General features: G+C 34.9%; 1 protein-coding gene and 1 long non-coding RNA gene across 2 annotated transcripts in view; one reads left to right on the top strand and one right to left on the bottom strand.

The window, feature by feature from the left end:
• Window positions 1-396: 396 nt before the first annotated feature.
• Window positions 397-21,401, top strand: part of LOC143233519 (corticotropin-releasing factor receptor 2-like) — a 37,197-nt gene continuing 16,192 nt past the window's right edge. The window contains exons 1-3 of the mRNA XM_076469819.1: window positions 397-684; window positions 10,129-10,263; window positions 11,992-12,080. Coding sequence (XP_076325934.1) covers window positions 519-684; window positions 10,129-10,263; window positions 11,992-12,080 — 390 coding nt within the window. The 5' untranslated portion in view covers window positions 397-518. The remainder of the gene's footprint in view (window positions 685-10,128; window positions 10,264-11,991; window positions 12,081-21,401) is intronic.
• Window positions 10,952-18,554, bottom strand: LOC143233520 (uncharacterized). The gene is made up of 3 exons (XR_013018200.1): window positions 18,170-18,554; window positions 13,494-13,600; window positions 10,952-11,014 (listed from the first exon to the last, which is right to left on the bottom strand). It is a non-coding gene; the product is annotated as an uncharacterized LOC143233520 (long non-coding RNA).

Raw genomic sequence — 21,401 nt, 5'->3', positions numbered from 1 at the left:
ACCAACGAATAGCAGGATTGACTGTAACATTATAACACTCCCCACGACTGAAAGAGCGAACATATTTGGTGTAACAGGGATTCGAATCCGCGACCCTCAAATTACGAGTCAAGTGCGCTAACCATTTGATAATGCCGGGCCTACCTGACTGATTTACTCACCCAATGAATCCTTTGGGTTTTGATCTGTAATTATAATTATGGGTTTTGTTATCTGCCTCATTGACTCACTCAACAAATCTTTTGAGTTTTACTTTATATGAAGCATCTAAAACGTGCTCCACAGTCCTGAAAGCTGCAATCGATTGGCTGTTTCAGCAATGACGTCATAAACTCGTGCGAAAAGTATTTCTCGTGGACAACGAACGAAAGCTGTACTTGTTACTTGTGGCTTGTAGAAGTTGTTGAAAGTTTCTCCCTATGAGTACAACAACCATTGGAAGGTCTAACCCCCTTTCATTTTCGTAACATATAGGTGTTTAAACCTTCAAAATTATAAATGTGCAATCAGCATAAATAATGTCTCTAAAACTCGGAGGAGACCCAACTCTTCAGATTTTGGGAGACTACAGAACATTAAATGTTAATGACTCGGGAAGAATGGACGGTTTAAAAGAACTTTCCTCTGAACAAACATCATTAGTTCTCTGCCAGCTGAACTTTGAGAATGATGCGTCTATGGAAGGTAGGCCATTTTGACTCGTCATCTCTGTCAGCACTTCCTTTTATTTCCTATATTTACAGTAAAGTTTATATCCACACTGACGGAACAATAGCGAACTTAAGTTGAAACTAGACCTACATTTCGCTTGTCCTATGCAATACAACTGTGACATGCGAAATTTTCCTTCAGTGGAACAGCTGGATGTCTGCGGACTCACACTGCTAGAAATCGGGTTTCGACACCCTTGGTGGCCCATTATGTAGCTTTGTGCTTAATCCCAAACAAACAAAAAAACATGCGAAATTTCGAAATTAGTTTCTATTAAAATTTACTATTATTACGTTGGTATGGATTTAATCTTTATTGTTAATTGCTTTACACAGTGTTGTAATTTTATTTTTCCTATATTTGTTGCAACTGGAGTTTTGCGACTACAATGTCGTATGGTCGTCCCCTCAGTGGCTCAATGACAAATTTGAAAATTTATGGCGTTAAAAGGCTTGTTTTGATAACCGTGTTGGGCGTAGCACAGATATCTCACTGTGTATCTTAGTGCTTAACAACTCAGCAAAATGTTCATATAGCGTCAATAATGATAAGTAACACTAACATGTCTGGGCAGGTTTTTTATGAAATAATGGAAATATATAATGTTTTATATATTTAAAAACGGCTGGTATGGATAGAGAAAGCACTAGTAAAGGAACGAACAACGTTTCGACCTTCTTCGATCATCAAGTTTGTGAACCTGACGATGACCGAAGAGGGTCGAAACGTTGTTCGCTTCTCCTCTACTAGTGCTTTATCTACCCATTCCAGCCGTTTTTAAATATATAATTTTCTCTACCAGTGGGATTTCTCGTCATCACTAATTATATAATGTTTTGTTGTACCATAACGTGTGAATTCTGAAACAAGTTCAGTTTCTTTGTTTATACTGTTTACAGCACCAGAAACAAATTACTTTTTCAGTTTGTTGTACTTTATAACCTTGAGAACATTTCACCTACCACTCTAACCTTGGACCCCGCTAAGCTTGTATTGTAGAAGTTGTAATAAGTTGTGTTCGACCAGAGCTTCTCCACACTTTATAAATCACTTTAAGTCGGAAATAAAAATAGAATCAGACAATTTTTATACTCATGCATAAGAGACACAAGTCTTAATGATTGTGATATATATATATATTTATTCATAATACCCCTTGATTTTTTTTTTCGTGTTTCAGTCATTTTATAACAAGACAGGTAGAGGTAATGATCAATCGATTACTTATCTCTAATGCACCATTGTTATTTCAGTTGAATGTTTTTTTCTAGTGTACCATTGATAATTTCTCTTGGTTATTATTCCGTACTTTCTCAACCTGTTGTCTAATTTTCGTCAGTTGCTTCAACTTTCTAGTTTGTAAATGAGTTGAATTCTATGATATGTTCCACATATGTCATATTTCTCTTCTCAGCTATCAGTTTTCCTTTCTCAGAACGTAAAATGTTACAGATCTAGAAGGGTTGTTTCTTGTAACAAACAGAGACATGGAAGGATGCAAATTAATTTTTTACAGCTTTAACTGAAAAACTGACTTGCTGAAAATCTCTAAAGAGCCTATCTGTGCTAGACGTCCCTAATTTAGCAGTGTGAGACTAGAGGGAAGGCAGCCAGTCATCACTACCCACCGCCCCACGACTGAAAGGGCGAACATGTTTGGTATGACGGGGATTCGAACCCGCGACTTTCAGATTGCGAGTTGAGTGCCCTAACCACCTGGCCATGTCGGGGCCAATATTAATTTGATAAACATAATATATTAAAATTTTAATTTTTAACCGCGCTTTTAAGTAGAGAACCAATTAGAGACAAGTTGTGTTTCTTTTTTTGTGGAGGTGGAGGGATAACAAGTGCCAAAAAATGTTTATGATGAAGCGTGAATAAAAAAAAATGTTGAACCCCTGTCGTAAAGGAAAAAAGTTAAAGGATAATCGTAAACTTAGTGGGGTAAACATTAGATATAAAAATGTATGTTGGTGCTGCTAATAGGTTGAAATCTAATGTAGTGACCACAGTACAGATAGCCCATTATGTAATTTTGTGATTAGCTACAACCAAAGTCTCAAACCGAAAGGATAGCGATAAGAAGAGCTTGTAACACTAGAAATCTGCGATGAGCCTTCTGAAGAGGATTCCACCTAATATGAAACACGTTTTAACGATATATCACCCACTTTTGTAATATATCAAAATTATTAGCTTTTGTGGTGGAAATTAAAATTGGATAGCCTAAAAGATACTAAACAGGATATAGAAGTGAGTTGGAATGCTTAATAGATGGAGAGAGAAACCTGATAAAATTAGAGATAGACACACAAATAATTATGAGAAGATTACAGAAGAAAATAATGAACAAGCCAATGTGTGGAAGGTACGGAAAATGGTTAGTCTGTCATAAAAAAAAAGTGTGAAAGTTCTAAAAAAGGATTGGTTTGTGATAGAATGGTATGTAATAAAGATAAGTTTATATGATAAAATAACTCCAAGTTTAAACGCGTTGTGTAACTGATTATTAATTGCTTTTGTTTTATTTTAGACCAAAGCCACATTCGGCTATATTCAATAATTTCACCACGTGGAATCGAACCACAGATTTTAGGGTTGTAAGTTTGTAAACTTTCCGCTGACCAACCGGAGAACATTATCAATAATTAGGATTTTTTGTGGAAAGTTGTTAGCGAAATTTTAAAGACATATATATATCTATCATTAATTATAGTAATGCTTAATAGTAGGGAGTTCGTGATGAACCAAAATGGCGGCCATAGTAATCGCACGTTTAATACCACCTTTAAAATATCTTAATATTGCTATTGGCTGTTTCACTGTGTTGACTGAACAAAACTAAAGCTTACTGTAATTATAAAGCCACTTAAATCACTATATACGAGTTTTTGGAGTGAAGCGAAATTGCACTATTTCAACAAATTTTCATTTAAGTAAGTGACTTTTCCAGACAAGCACACAGTAGAAAATGACGAATCTTAACGCCCTGATGCTTTCACAAAACTTTTTCGTCTGAAGTCCAGATCATTCCTTTCATATACCGTAAGGAATAATAGTATATGTATGTATTTATATATAACAGACGATGCGCTATTTTGGGCGTATAATTAGATTTGAGGGTAAGATGGTAGAGTTCTTAATGAGCAATAAAATCCTGTCAGGTATATGCGCGCCCCACGTTTGGTATTTTTGGCGCACAAAAATGTATCTAATAAACAGGAAGCAAACAAGTACAATAAAAAAAATTAAATTTTATCCATACAAGTAAAGATCGTTACATGTGTAATCTTGCTAGTCATAGTAATAGAGAAAGTTTTAATGCTACAAAACCTACTGAAACAAGAAGGTAAAAAATACAAAATTGAATTACTTATAATTTAAACAGAAGGGAATCTTCAATAACCGCGACACTTTAAATTCTTTTAGGCAGAATTATAATAAATCAGTCTAAGATTTTGTTCGTGATTACTAATTATACATGCGTATGTCAGTGAGGCGTGCATATACCTGATCCAATTTTATTACTCATCAGGATTCCTACAAACCTACCCTCAAACTGAAATTAATTTGTGCAAGATTAGAGTAAATTAATCAAATATATCAGTCGAAAGGATTTGACCTCCTGAATTCGAAATTGTAATTGTATCTCAAATCGATCAAGAGATGACTGAACTTTGAGCTAAAAGTTTGTGCTTGGAAAAAAAAAACTCAGAGCATTTTTATGAGCCGCCGTGTAGCGGCTAAAATTTTATCCCTTCTTTAATTTAGTCTGACATATATACAGTGATTGGGCAAAATAGGGACTTTTTATTTTATGTACCTCTGTTTTTCTGGTTTTGACTTTATTGTTTCAATAATTTTTGTAGCCTTCAAACTTTCTATATTGCTACGACTAGCTACGTTACAAATATATCGATCCATACTTGTCTTTATAAACCTGAGAGTCACGGGTTTGAATCCCCTCGCACCAAACATGCTCGCCCTTTCAGCTGTGGGGTCGTTATAATGTGACGGTCAATCCCACTATTCGTGGGTAAAATAGTAGCCCAAGAGTTGGCTGTGGGTGGTGATGATTAGCTGCTTTCTCTCTAGTCGAACACTGCTACATGTGGTACGTCTAGCGCAGATAGCCCTCGTGTAGCTTTGCGCGAAATTGAAAAAGAAACAAATAAACTTTACAAACCTTACAAAAATTTATCACTTTGACTTTCCCAAATTGTTATTCATCTTTGACAGTTGGAAGGGGATATTCTTACTGAATCATTTGTTTGAAAAGTTAGTTTCAAATAAATGTCTAACGTTGTCATATATCTCGTTACTTATTAAATTTCACACAAAGGTACACATGAGCTAACTGCACCAGCCGTCTTTAATTCGGCCACTTGAGCCACTTTCTTCAGACCGTATAATAAATTAAACCATTACTTTCACAGTGCACCCACGGACCACTGTCCCATATATCCAATCCCACCAGGAGGTCACTCTGGGCTCTGTATTTTACAGCCTACTGTAAGACATATTAGATATTGAAGACTTGAACGTTCTTTCAGCTCAGTCAATCCTTCATATTTTTTTTTTGGAGAAAGTCAAGTGACAAATGAATAAAAACTAAATGTTAACATTTGGTGTGGAAACAACAATCCCGAAGTCCTTTGCAGAGCTTAGCTTGGCTGTGCATCTGTTACAGTGACTGGTGTTTATAATCTTGTTGTCTTGGAAATAAGTGGACCTTTAATGAACTCGGCTTCTCTTGACGTAAGCTGGGTCGTTTAGTTCTGTTTCTTTGTGTTTGAGGTTAAAGCCATATATAATGAACTATCTTAACCCTTATTTTTAGAACTAGTGATGTTTTCTTTTATCCTAAGAGTGATAGCTCTATTAAGTGGACTGGATCAATTGCCATTTTTAACATAAATGCGGCAGACAGTTTTGATATTTCCGAAGCTTCTAGTCCCTCTAGAAGTCTACAGATTTACAACGCTAAAACCAACGGTTCGATTTCTATCGATAACACAGCAGATTGCCCGATGTGGTTTTGCTTTTAGAAAAACACGCCGAAGTTTCTTAAATTGAGAAAAATTCCACGATTCATCACGATTCTTGAGAACAAATTAACATAACTCTTTGCTACATGTAATATAAATATCTTATATTTGTAATATAGTGAGTTTATATCGAACATATATGATTTGTAAGCAAAAATTCTACGTCATCATTTTGTCAGTTTCGAATACTTTTGGTTAAAAAGAACTGAAACAAGAAGAGTGTTTTTCTTATGCGGCCCGACATAGCCAGGGCCTTCTACTCTTAATATGAAGGTCGCGGGTTCGAATCCCGTCACACTAAACATGCTCGCCCTTTCAACCGTGGAGACGTTATACTGTGATGGGCAATTCCACTATTCGTTGGTAAAAGAGTAACCCAAGAGTTGGCGGTGAGTGATGATAACTACAAAATCAACTAACAAAAGTAAATATATCCCATGAATTAAAAAATCACGAAACCATACACTGCTGCATACCATATATCCTCGACATCAGCAGAAAAATAACCAATATTTGGCAAAAACTAGTAACAAAATATGACATTCCAGCTAATACCAAATTTATTCAAAAACCAGGCACAAAACTGAGGTCTATACTATGTAAAAATTACACTGACAAACACCACACCAACATTATTTATAAAATACAATGTGATAAGTCCCACGACTTCTATAATGGAGAAACAAGTAGAAAATGGAAACCAGATTCAAAGAATACAAAAAAGTCACCTTCACACGTTTTCGAACACTGCAAATCAAATAAACACAACATAACCATAGAAACACCCAAATACTAAATAAACAAACAAACATAAACAAACGCCAAATTAAGGAAGCCTTACTTATACAACAACTCAAGCCCAAAATAAACCAACACAAAGGAACACCTTTGTACCTATATTAATAAATATAATCGAACATCTAAGCACGCCCTCTACATTCCTACACTCAGTTACACAACCCCCTTCAAGCATGTGGTCAGCTATCGGTCAGTTAACTCTTTCTTTCTTTGTGAACCTGACGATGACCGAAGAAAGTCGAAACGTTGTTCGCTCCTCTACAAAAAATGTTCTCAACCCAAACCAGCCGTTTTTACATATATTTTTTCTCTACAAGTGGGTTTTCTCGTCATCACTAGTTAGTAACTGGTGCTGTTGCCTGGTTTACCTTCTGCTCAAACTTAGGGACAGCTAGCACAGAAAGTGCCTGAGTAGTTTTGCCCAAAAAATTAAAAACAAATAAACAAACGATGGCTATGAGAAACACGGCATATGTATATGGTTATTAAAACATGATATAATATACTACACACTTCACCTCTATATAAATCACGAAAAACTTCTCAGCTGTATTTATTCAGATGAAAGTTGAGTCTAATCGAATGCATATGTTCTACAAGTCTGAATTTTCTGTGCAGGAGATCAATTCGCCAACTTCACAGAGTTTTGCGTCTTGTCGCTACACCCGACTTCACTCCGGTAAACATTCATTAGGTAAACAAGAATACTAAACGATAAAATCAAAACATAGTTTTTATTGCCTTCAGTTGTTTCATTACAGGTATTCTAATTACTTTTGAAACCAGTTTCTCAGGGATAAGAGAAATGAGTTCCCTCTTTTAAGAGTTTCGCTTTATATTACATAAAAAATTAACTTTTTTCTGGCAAAAGAAAAGAGGAAATTACCACTTTGAAGTTAAAGTGATGTTTTCAGTAGAACAAACTAAAATGATGAATCAGTCCTAAAACCATTTTACTCTGCTAACGTAATAGCTGCCTACTTTGTTTTCATTGTACATTCGTTTTAGTCTAAACCCTAACTCTACACATTTTCTATAACTTTAGATATTTAGAATAGTTTGTTTGGATTAATATAGAAATATTTTGCAAAGTTACTATTTTACATTATCTGGCCTTATTTTGTTATCTCACAGTTTCACCATTCTTTATCATTGTAGATATAAGTTATGGTTCTGGTGGTACATACCGTTCAACATTGTTTATTTTTATCACAATTGTAGACATAAGTTATGGTTCTGGTGGCTCATACCCGTTCAACATTGTTTATTTTTATCACAATTGTAGACACAAGTTATGGTTCTGGTTGAGTGGCAGCAACTCAAAGTGGATTACACCAACAGTATCCCACCAAACGCTTAACAAGACTTTGCTAGAATGGAGGTCCATTTTGGGCTGTGCTTTAGCCAGTTTACCTACACTGAACCATTGTCTGCGGCGCTAAATATATTTATAATATATCCATTTTTCATCTTCAGTCACTAACCTGTCCAAAAAAGGTGAGTTACTTTCACGAGAGTGCAGAAAAGTGCAAATGTGCATTCTTTCTCTAAGGTTGGCTTCTATCAAATCATAGGGGACCCATTTTCCAAGTTTTGACACCTTTCCAAGCTGTTGCAAATGACAGTGGACTGTTGAATGGGTTGAATTAAACTTCTGTGCTTCAACTGTTAAAGCACAATCTTCTTCAAGTAGAACCAACAGCACATCATTAAACTCAACAGGACGACCTGAACGTGGCACATCACTTAAGCTGTAGTCACCTGACCTGAACTTCTGAAACCACCTTCGACATTTTCTTTCATTGAGAGACTCCACACCATAAACACCTTGAATGTTTAATGTAATTTCTGCTACACTATTGCCTTTTTAAAACTCGTAAAGCATTATATGCCTAATGTGCTCCTCGGATACATCCATCTTCATAAGGGTTTATTTGATTAATGATCTTTAAAAAAGTGGAGTTGGGTTAGTTTCTGTTATTTGTCTGAACATTTTTGTACACGTCCTACTATATATTTTAGTCATTAAAGTCTTCTACAAAGACAGAAATGATGATGCACTTTCTGTATTAAATTTTCGGACATTACTTATGGGGTGACTTGATATAATACTACTGTTTGTTGTACGTCCATGTAACTACTTTGCAGGGTGTGGATGGATCTTCACCAAAATTAGTACGAAGGTTCGTTAAATCCATGGAGAGATACATTCACACTTTTGCAGTTTTATGGGCGTTTTTGCATTTATACCACTACTTCACCCCACCCCCCCCGTAGATAGATATAGATGGATCTTTAAATTTGGGGTGAAGGTTTGTTGGTGCCGTGGAGAGATACATACAACTTTGCGGTTTCACATTTTATGTGTTGCAGTTTTTATGGAGGTTTTTTTTTTTAATTACATATTAGAGAAGCAACTTTTCGTCACCTGAGATAACCTTTCGTTAATCATGAAATTGCATGACTTCTGTCCAGGGGACGGGTACTCTAGCTAGTAATTTAATGTCTTGTACTTAGGTATTCTTTACTAGTTGTATTTGTTAATCACACTAATATGTTTTCACTAATTGCAAGTGTTTAAACGTTGATATCTCCCGGTCGTTCACAACTTACTTAGCCTTTGCTGATCCTTTTTTTGTGTGTGTTTTGGTATGATATGTGTTCGTAGATTCCCGAAATGCAATCACAAAATGAGCCAATCAGAACCGAGATGAATATTTAACGCCACAAGATGAACCAATTAGAACTAGTTTTGGTCTAAAAATAAACTTTCTGGATATTTATTTGAATTAATATATATTTTTAAAGAACTAAACCTTTTTAACTTTTCTCTTGTAGTCCTTTTGTTCAATTACTGTCAATTCACCAGAAAACTGTCGGATTCATAACTAAAAAAAATGACTCTACACGTATTATAAAAGTATTAATTTCTATCGTTCCAGTTTTAAAAACCACTTGGTACGTTTGACTCTGAACATTCTTGATATTTCATGAATTAAAAGCATTATGAAGTCGCGAAAATAGGAATGAAAGATGAAGTTGTTGTTTGTTTTTTACACTAGGTTTTGTTTTGTTTTCACGACCTCGAACTTTAGACTTTTATTCCAACAAACTTCATAGCACAGTTTCATCTATGAGTCCAAAGCCACAAACTATCTGCTCAGCACAGAACCCCTGATTTCATCTAAATGAACTTATGGTATTTCTAACAAACTTTAAACTAACATTAATGGCAAATAATTGTTTTATATGAAAACAAATGTTTTTAAATAATTTGATTATCTCTCCTCAAAGTCCAATCTTCTGTCATTGCTGGAATACAACACTTCAATATGAATTCTGGCTTTTGAAAGAAAAAAAATATATATACATCAAATGTTATTTAAAGCCGTATATTTGTTTCAGTAATACCATATTTAAAATGTTTTGTGATGGTAAATTCCTCGAGTTAATCAAACCTTTTTCAACTCTTTTTTTTCAGAGGTTAATAAATGGAATGTCCGAATTTACGTAGTTCTTTTTATAATAACGAATATAAAATAATCTTGTGTCTCTTGTTTCTCACCAGGGCCCATCTGCCCACCAATCTGGGACAGCTTCTATTGTTGGCCAGCGACGTCTGGCGGCCAGACTATCTCTAGAACTTGTTCTCAAATCTTCGATCAAAACAAAGTTCCAGTCGATACAAAATCTATGAGAGAAGGTGAACTAGTTTACGCTGCTGTGTTTCTTAAATCAACATGTCATTTGTGATGTATTGTTTAACCTCTTCTCTATAACCATAAAGTCATATAATTTTATTTGTTTCCACGACTGTAATTAGAATAAGATATTAATATAAAACAAACGTATTTGTAATGAAACCAATGTTCTGCGATAACCTGCTAAAATTGGTAAACTAGATATAACAACGGTGTGAGTATGTGTGTTTCCTCGTAGCAAAACCACATTGGACTATCTATCGAACCCCTAATTTTAGCGGTGTAAATCCGTAGACTTACCGCTGTTCTAGTGTTGGACAATACAATAACGGAACTTTGGTTCTAATTTCCGAAGAAAAAAACGTGTTTTAGATACTTTTGCAAATAAACGGCGCGAAATCTGATTTTTTACTTATCCAGAGAACGACTTGAAAGACAATCTTTAACTACAAGAAGGTCCTACACTAGAGCTGGGGGGATGACTGAATTCTGTTTATCGGCAAAATGAGTTTACTGGAATAGATCAATAATAACGTTATTTAATAAGTGCTGAACGTAACACTGTAGAAGGTTGTGACATGCACATTTTGAATAGGGTTAAATATTGCCACCTGAATGCACGTATAATCGGCATTTCCGGATATTCCTAGAACTGGGAAAATCCAGATAAAGATAAGTAGCCCAAACTATCGAAAATAGTGTAGGTGATCCAGTCGAAGATGTGCTGAATTTTTTCTCCGTTTTTTTCTTTGTCTAAAATAACGAAATTAAAAAAATAGGTTAAACAATCACCAAGCATTTTTTCATATTATTATTTGAAGAGGATGACATTCCGAGTTATCGCTGTTCGTACAGTTGTTAACTAGTTATTCCGAAACGTCATTCTTCTTTAAATAAAAATACTAAAAGAAACTGGGCGAAACCTATTATTTAATTTTTATATATTCGTCACCTGACCGGTTAAATATATATATATTTCTTTTTACGTGCCTAAAAGTGCGACACAAATATAAATTATTTATTTTTCTCCTCAAATTTTTCAGCAAGACACAAAACTTTTGCATATAAAATTCACAGGAAATTGGGTTCGTGCTGAAGAATAGAATATTGGGGTGTAGAGGTGTGGCATTCTCTCGCCCATTTTCCTAAGACCCCAAAAACGGCTAAAGCTAAAATATACCATGAATGAATTGTTAAATAACTCTCTGAGTAATAACAATAGTAAAAGTAATAAAGAACTTATTTTTATTGTTATACGTTTAAAAACAAACTTGGTATTGACGTCAAAGTGACTTATAAAATGTCAGAAAGTGCACATTTATTTTAGTAAGGTCTCATCGTATTTTCTTCAAGATTAAAATAGAAACTGATTTAGTTTAGAAATCTCTTATTGTCGCTCTGGAATACATCTAAATAATGAGGAATTATTGATGTTGGCATAATCCCATACGGTAACAAAAGAAATACGAACTTTTATGTTCGGGAATTTTGTAAGAAGTGTAGAGGCTAATTTCTTAATATGTTCATAGCGTACGTTCGGGATGAAGTCTGCCTTCTCTTTTATTACATTTCTTTATTCTAGTAAAATTACATGATGTCTTTGGAAACCTTTCCTTCAAAATCTTGTTTAAACAAAGAGGAAGTTATTCTAAAGTTTACACATGACGATAGCTAAGTTTTATGTTCTGTATTTGGATTACGTTATTAGCTCATGAAATGTTTATTTTCAGCCCACGCCTACAGGATTTGTAACGAAAGCGGAGATTGGCTGTGGGGAAACTGGACCAACTACACTGAATGTCTGCAGCTACTGCGCCAAGTAAGAACAATTCCAGCATTCACACAGAGCTAATGTTTCATTCTAGTGTCTTTTGTTTCTTATTGATGAGAAATACGGTTAAAAACAATTATCAACAATGAGGCATAACATTATTGTAAAATGTAACAATACCATGCTTTAATTGTTGTGCAAATCTCGTGCAACGTACCTACCAATGATGTAACTGGTTATAATTGTCGTAAGACATTAGTGCTAGGCCTATTATATTTTTTTAAACTACTTTCCTCATCTAGTCCCTTGGGAATTTTCAAGAAATGGAATAGTGTATAATTTCAGTACCAACCACATTATATTTCCCATATCTAATGTCGTATCAATAATATATATTAATTACTCTACAGTAATTTCGTTAAACGTAACACTGATGTACCGTACTTACTTCTAACATTTGTTATCAATATTTTTTAGCCTTATGTCCAATCTTCGATTATTATGTCATTGCAAGATTCGCTGTATAATTTGTTTGCTAGAGTAATTAGAATCTTAAAAACGAAAAACAAACGGAGTAACAGCAAACCTCAAAATCAAATAATTAAATGTTAAAAGATTGAAGTTAGAGAAATCCTAAGATCACGGTTTTGCACATCCCACCAGGGTAAAATCTAGGCAAAATCAATACATCAGCACTTGAAAAACATGATTTTCTTGATCTGAACACTAAAATAAAACACTTTAAAAACCTCGACTAATAGTTGCTGCAGAAGGGAGCGTACTGATAAGACCTGCAACACGAAATGTGTTTGTTGTTACACACAAAATTACACTATGGGTTATTTCTGCTGTGTTCGCCAGAGGTGTCGAAATCCTATTATTAGCATCATAAGTCTAACACGAGAGGGAAAGGTTTTGCTAATTTCAAGGTCTATTTTTTAATGTCTCTTCCACAAAAAATACATATTTTTAAAAATTCGATGCATTAAATAACATGAACAAAAACTGTATCAGATGTGAAACCTACAAAATGAAGAATATTTTGTCAAAGATGAATGAGTCGATAAAATATAATAATATGTCTTAAATTTAGGATTTATATTAAAGTAAAATCTTGAAGCTTCTGGTTTAGATGTCATACTAGTTCTCTACAAACTGTTATAAAATCACTAGTTACACTATTGACGAAACACTTTGATTTTCTCTTTAATAATATTTAAAAAATTACGATGGGACACACAAAAAAAGGTTTTTGGGGGTATATTAACGATAATAGTCATGTTTTAAAATGTTTAGTTTACACAACTGCTTCTTTAGGTTTCGCTACTCCTTATACTAGAATATCTTTTGTTAATTTTGTTACCTCATTTAATATTATTTGTTCATTTCCTCGTTTTACACAGAAGACTGTAGGTTTTTACATGTTTAACAACCAGATTTATAAACAAATAAATGATTTACAAACAGCTGTCACCCACTGGACGGTGGTAAATCTTCGGATTTACAACGCTAAAATCAGGTGTTCGATTCCACTCGGTGGGCACAGTAAATAGCTCGATCTGGTTTTGCTATAAGAAAATACACACAGATTGCAAACAGCTACCACAAAAAGTCATTTAAGAATAACTGAAAGAAAAAACACAACTCAGACAACACAGGACGAACGAGTATCTTTCTTTCTTTTCAGTTTGTACCAAATTTAAACAGGATGATTTGCAAACAGTTTAACTCGAGAGTAACATTCTAAATCAAGCTCACATCGACAAAACTGGTAGAACTATCCAACAAAGAATCAAATAGCATACAGATACAAGGAAGATTATGTAACTAGGAAAATTAGCCACTGACAAACAATGTTACAAAAGAATGAATGGAAGAAATACTAAAGTTTAGACAAGTAAAAACACTGAAAACCCGGGCAAAAGTTAAGATATTCTCGACACGAACAGGATTAACGCAACACCAAATCAATCAATCATAAACATGCTCGCCCTTTTAGCCGTGGTGGGGTTATAATGTCATAGTCAATCGCACTATTCCTTTGTAAAATAGTAGCCCAAGAGTTGGCGGTGGATGGTGATGACTAACTGCCTTCCCTCTAGTCTTACACTGCTAAATTAAAAACGGCTAGCGCAGATAGCCCTCATGTAGCGTTGTGCGAAATCCAAAACAAATATCTTTTTATATATTCAGTAGTGATATTTTTTAATATTTCAAGAATAGTGGACAGAAAGATTGTTTTTCTCAAAATTTTAATAGGATTAGAGATGGGAGGCCTGGTCTTCAACCTTAACACCTGATTTTGTATAGTTTGCAACATTTTAATATTACTTATATTCACCAGGCCACCTTAGTATAATCTGTTAAAAGACCTTATAAACACTTTATATAATCCAAAAATTGGTGAGCTCTCCATCAAGACCGCGCTTCCAAGTACTGTAAAAATCCTACAATAAAAATCTTTCATACACAAAAGAGAAGAAATGTTTTTGGGCTTCCTCAGTTTAAATTCAGATAATTTTAAACCAGACTTCCCATCACGCCTGTGATGTAATGTGAACATATTTAAGATCTATATAAGACTTAACATTTGTAACGAGGATCTGTTCACGAAATTCTTCCTTAAATGTCAGTCACGCTAAACCTACATCAATTAGGGTTGTCATAAATATGCTCAAGAGTATTGTGCTGGTATACTGACATAAATGGGTAGCAGTTGAGTGTGTTATAATACAAACGTAGTTATAATTCTTGTAGGATATAATTAAGGGTGGCAGTTGGATATCGAACAGCTAGACACCGGACTACACTGGACGGTTTAATTTGATTTGTGTTGAATTTCGCGCAAAGCTACACGAGGGCTATCTGCGCTAGCCGTCTCTAAGTTAGCAGTGTAAGACCTGAGGGAAGGCAGCTAGTCATCATCACCCACCACCAACAGTTGGGCTACTCTTTTACCAATGAATAGTGGGATTGACCGTCAAATTATAACGCCCCCAAAACTGAAAGAGCGAGCATGTTTGGTGTGACGGAGATTCGAATCCGCGACCTTCAGATTACGAGTCGAGTGCCTTAACCACCTGACTATGCCGGGCCACACTGGACAGTACCATGGCTATCTACTAGTTTTAGCGATAATTTGATAACGCTAGGATTACTATCTAATTTGAATTTTAAAGGGTGGTCACAGTTTATATTAATCCTATTTAATGGACGATCTTGGTAAAAATTTTCTCCGCACTGTTTTTCAGTTTATTGTCGCTAGCTTAAAGTTTTTTGTAAATATAATTACAGAGTTTTTAATAAAAAAATATGTTTTATAAGAAAGTTTTTTTTCAGTTTAAATCGTTTTTATCCTTCATGGTACTTAACATTTAACCTTACAAAAAATTGCACAGTACTACTGTGATAGTATAAAAACACATAATATTGAGCTTTTTTTTTTGTTTTTTTGCATAACCGAAGTGGCGCCTAGTGGCAACAAGATGCAATTTTCAGGTCCCTTTGGTTCGCTATGAACACAAATTACTAAACTACGTCACGTTTAATCCACTTTAAAAAAACTAAATTGAAACACTTTTTACCAATATACGGTTTGTTAACTTAAGTATTAAGATATTTAATATCAAGTACGTTATTTTTTATTTGTTTGTTTGTTTTTTTCATTTTCTCTATTGCTGACAAAAAGTTCAGCTTAGGTAGTTTGACGTTAAAATACATTTTAAGTACATCAGGCCCAGAATGGTCTGGTGGGTTAAGGCGTTTGACTAGTAATCTGAGAGTCGCGTGTTCGAATCCCCGTCGCACTAAACATGCTCGCCCTTTCAGCCGTGGGGACGTTATAACGTGACGGTCAATCATACTATTCGTTAGTAAAAGAGTAGCCCAAGAGTTGGCGGTGGGTGGTGATGACTAGCTGCCCTACCTCTAGTCTTACACTGCTGAATTAGGGACGACTAGCGCAGATAGCTCTCGTGTAGCTTTGCACGAAATTCAAAAACAATTAGGTACACCAACTATGCACTTCTTTCTAGTCATAATAACGTCCTATTATAATAAAGTTTATTTACAGAAAACTTATGAATTCTTTTTATTAGTTTCTTGGTGTTTGTGTGTGTGTATTTTTAATTGATCCTGCGATGTTTTCCGTGCTTTGTGCTTAGAAAAACACAAATGAAGAATAAAGCTAACCCTAACTGCCAGTTTGGGGATTTCTAGGCCTCGTTTGAACGGTAATCCTATTTATCACTTCTGAATGGAGCATTTAGCGCTTATTCTAAAGTAAACAAACTTTTTGTTTAGATATGTTAAAATAAACACAATCAATACATCCTTATTCATCCAGATCATGCAAAGTTGGTATTAATAATGTTACTTCTCCTGTTTTTATATCACAAACAGTTAACCACTAAAACAAACTACAAAACTGTGGATAAACTTGCATAGCTTTGCAATCGTTTGTCAGGGGTAGTCATTTCTCGTACTTAAATGTTCTCTTTGACATAGAGTAAATTCAATAGAAATCCATACTTTATTTCGTAGTAAGTAACTTTACATACGTATATAACAGATCATTATAACTGAGCCACATAAAAGCCTACATTTTCAGGAAGTTTTGCTGTAATACCAGCTTTATGTTATTGTATTACCAAGTATATCTAACTTTCAGTGGAGAATAGATAACCTACGAATCTATAAGGACACAAAAGACATTTCTTTGATCAATACAGACCATAAAACGTTGTCCGTTACTTTTACAAATCGCGTTGCTAGAGTAAAATGCTTTAAGAAATGCATTTACTTATTGGTTACAGAGAAAACTAGATGAACAAATCAAAAGCTCGATCAATAAATGATTGAGAAACAGTCAACACAAATCAAAAGGCTTGAATGGTTGTTTACAAGATTTCATTAAGAGAAAACAAACATCTAGAGTTCATTAAATTAAACTCTAACACGATGAAATTATTAAATTAGAAAAAATAAAGTTTAACTGAAAAAGGCACAATAACAAACATTCTAAGAAACTCCTGACATTATTGGTTGTAAAAAAACATATCACTTGTGATTACATGGATCAATAGTACCAGTGGTGGTTTCAGGAAACAGAAAATGCATTATTTCTATAGTCTGTCATTTGTTTTATTTAAAAAAAGGAAAAAGTAGCAGATACATTAAAATTGTGTATTGTTGTTGCTTTTGTTTTCATGTTTGTTCAAAAATTTTTAACTTAAAAAGTGAAAGAACTGAAGCAAACATCTAACTTCGAAGAAATATTTTATTCGGCGAATAGCTTTTATTGTAACACAGAATATAAACTGTGTTCAGTTTTGTGCCTCATAAAGATCATATGTGTGTTTCTTTATTTACTGAATTATACAAAAGAAACAAACTCTTGCTACACAAGGTAAGCCTAATGAGCTAATTCTTTAAAGCTTTATGTTTGTTGTTGTTTTTTTAATTTCGTACAAAGCTACTCGAGGGCTATCTGTGCTAGCCGTCCCTAATTTAGCAGTGTAAGACTAGATGGAAGGCAGCTAGTCATCACCACCCACCGCCAACCCTTGGACTACTCTTTTACCAACGAATAGTGGGATTGACCGTCACGTTATAACGCCCCCACGGCTGAAAGGGCGAGCATGTTTGGTGCGACGGGGATGCGAACCCGCGACCCTCAGATTACGAGTCTCACGCCTTAACACGCTTGGCCATGCCGGGCCGTCTTCAAAGCGTAATAATAACTATGCAAAAGTAACAAGGTCTTGCTACAGGAATTAAGCCTAATAAGGTAAACCTTAGAAGTGTAATATTAACCATACAAAAGTAACAAGGTCTTACTACATGCGCCTGGCATGGCCAGGTGGTTAAGGCACTTGACTCGTAATCTGAGGATCGTGGGTTCGAATCCCCGTCACACCGAACATGCTCGCCCTTTCAGCCGTGGAGTTGTTATAAAGTGATGAGAAATCCCACTATTCGTTGGTAAAAGAGTAGTCCAAGGGTTGGCGGTGGGTGGTGATGACTAGCTGCTTTCTCTCTAGTCTTACACAAAATAAACTTAGTACATGAGTTAAGCCTAATAAAGTAAACCTTAAAAGTGTAATATTAACTATACAAAAGTAACAAGGTCTTGTTACCTGAGCTAAGGCTGATAGATTAGTTTCTCTGTGATAATCAACTGTGTTCACCTAATACAAATGAGCTGTTATTGAAGTTTACTCACATTCTCCTAATGTTTCCACGTCGTCAAAAATCTCGAAGCATAGAAATGCCCTTACCATGGAGTTAACGTGACATAAGATAACGTAGAAAAAAAAAACAGACTGATGTTTAATAACCTTTAAGTCACTGCAACTTATCCATTATTGTGTGGAGAAACTGGATCTCTCACACCTACTGTTTCCTATCCGAGAAACAGTCAAGAGACTTTTTCAACGGGGAATAGGGCGTTGATAACCGACACGAGAGGATCGCTGCGTTGAGTGATGTTTCTACCAAATAATTTCCGTATTGTTATTTTTCAATTCCTGTTCAGGAAGTTTACTTATCATCTTATTTCCTCCTACTTAGTTGTGAACCCGTCTTGTTTCGATATCACTGTCAGCTACGGGAACCAAAACAACATTTATGTGATTGAACTAGTGAAATAATAAACATGGCTTTACTTCAGCTATCACATACATGTACATTTAACACTTTTTACTTTGTAATGCAAACAAAATCAGAAAAAAATAGTATGTACAGAAGAATCTATGGTTTCATATTTTGTGTTGTTTTCTCATATTAAAGACAGAATGAAATAAAGGAATCAAATATCTTTGTTATTTTTCAGGAAAGCGGGATATTTGGATTATTGATCAGAATCTATATTCGTGATAAATTAATGTTATTTTGTAAGATGTTGAAACTGCTTATGCCGTATTTAAACAAACATAAGTAAATATTTCCAAATTTAAAATTCACCAAATGAGCAATCTAATATATCACAAAATATTTCATGTGAAACATCAAACATTTGTGTAGTTTGTACTTGATAACAAGCTGAGAGGGTAACTGCAAATGTGACCACCAGGAGATGATTGTTACAGATGTGATTGCACATTCTAATTGCTTCTGTTATGTACTTCTTTTCAATTATATGGAAAAATTCTGTTTGATCTTAATCATTATTCTACCTTTTAACTGCATGTTTTAGAAGCCAAAGTGGCGAGCTAACTACCCAGCATCAAGCTCGAGATGTGTCATGTTCAACACACTTCGGAAATCCAAATTTCAGAGTGTGTTATAGAAGTAGTATTGAAACTTAACCATAAATTAATAACTATGCTTAATGTTTGAGGTCTCTAACCAGGCAGCATAGACCATGTGTCACATAAGGCACCTTTGCAGTTAACCCTGGTCCAATGATTAATGTGCAAGACTGTGAAGCTGATTTTCCATGTTTCACATCAGTTTATCACAGAATACAAAGAGTGCTCCACACATGTGTACATTATAAGAGTGACATTCAAATCTTACAATTAAATCTGACAAGAACAGCCCAAGATCTAGCATTAGATTATAGTAACTAGCTGTCTTCCTTCTATATTATGACTTCGGAATTATGGACACCTGTCACACAGAGTTCTTATGTAGCTTTAAAGAAAACATAAACAAAATTTGTGGTGGAAATTAAAATGTTTTTCAATATTCGAACCATTTTTGTGAAACAGGATGTAGATGGTACACATCATCTTCTCTTGTTGGTGTATATGCTTGGAAGGTACATGAACTTCGGTAATTATCAATGTACAAGTGCTGTGTTGAGCTATCTGAACAATGTCACAGAAACATTCCTCAGCGGTCTTGGAACCGAAAAGTGAATACATAGACCTTGCTTATCAAATGAGAAAGAATTTTATTTTTTTACAAAATTTATTTCATCATCTCGGACCTGGTACATGCCAGGCTACTGCTCTATCAACTAATGTATTCATCCTCTCGGACCTGATACATGCCAGGCTACTGCTCTATCAACTAATGTATTCATCCTCTCGGACCTGATACATGCCAGGCTACTGCTCTATCAACTAATGTATGCATCATCTCGGACCTGATACATGCCAGGCTACTGCTCTATCAACTAATGTATTCATCCTCTCGGACCTGATACATGCCAGGCTACTGCTCTATCAACTAATGTATTCATCCTCTCGGACCTGATACATGCCAGGCTACTGCTCTATCAACTAATGCATTCATCCTCTCTCACAAACAAGACCCATCCTCGAGTCTTAACTTCATAGTAAGACGAACACTATTATTTTGTCACGATATACTTTATTATCTCAGAATCGAATCTGGAGCTTTTTAAGTACCAGGTAAGTGCCCTACCAACTAAGCTAAATTGCAAACCTCTTAACACTTATTAATCAGGTGTTTTTTTAACAATTGAAAGTATTACAAAAGCTCCCTTTTCATTTCACTATAAAGGGTTAATATATATTGTTTATGTCTCCCTGCGTTTGACAACTTTATTTGGTATATTATGCCTAAGTAAAAAGCAAATAAGTATATTTCAAAGTTCTTATCTTTTTAAATCTCTAACAAGTTATATATGATATAGAACTTTCTTAGTCACATATTTTTAAAAGCCTGAACATGAACTTGTTTATTTTACAAGAAGCAAATGTTTTATATTTTTATATTAATTTACTAATTTTCATGTCATTGGGCTCAATCAGTGTCAAAGAAATTTCTAAGGAATGTTCTTTCCTTGGACGGCCCGGTTTGGCCAGGTGGGTTAAGGCGTTCGACTTTTAATCTGAAGTTCGCGGGTTCAAATCCCGGTCGTACCAAACATGCTCGCCCTTTCAACCTTGTGGACGTTATAATGTGACGGTCAATCCCACTATTCGTTAGTAAAAGAATAGCCCAAGAATTGGTGGTGATTGGTGATGACTAGATGCCTTTCCTCTTGTCTTACACTGCTAAATTATGGATGGCTAGCGCAGATAGCCCTCGAGTAGCTTTGCGCGAAATTAAAAAAACAAACAAACATTCTGTCCTTGGATCCCCTGTTGAAAATAATTCGAGTGTATGGCAGACATTTTTTATTTTCACACATGCAGCTGTGCGCCATTTTGTCCTGAGTGAGAAAAAATTAGCACACCGGATTGTGCAATAGAAAACGCTCACTCTCTCACCTGTGGGTGGGGTGAGAGCATCATAAGAGTAACAGTTACTCCTGGTCTTTGTTACAAAGCCAGATAAAGCTTTGTTTCTTTATGATCAGGATTCCAAAATTAAGAGTGGGTAATTTTTTACTCTTCCATTATGCTCTTATATGTTTAACATTCCAAGGTTCAGCCTCAAGTGGAAAAAAACTGT

This window comes from Tachypleus tridentatus, chromosome 12 (assembly GCF_004210375.1).
Source record: "Tachypleus tridentatus isolate NWPU-2018 chromosome 12, ASM421037v1, whole genome shotgun sequence".
NCBI classification, from domain to species: domain Eukaryota; kingdom Metazoa; phylum Arthropoda; class Merostomata; order Xiphosura; family Limulidae; genus Tachypleus; species Tachypleus tridentatus.
This window is presented reverse-complemented; position numbering and strand designations above follow the sequence as displayed.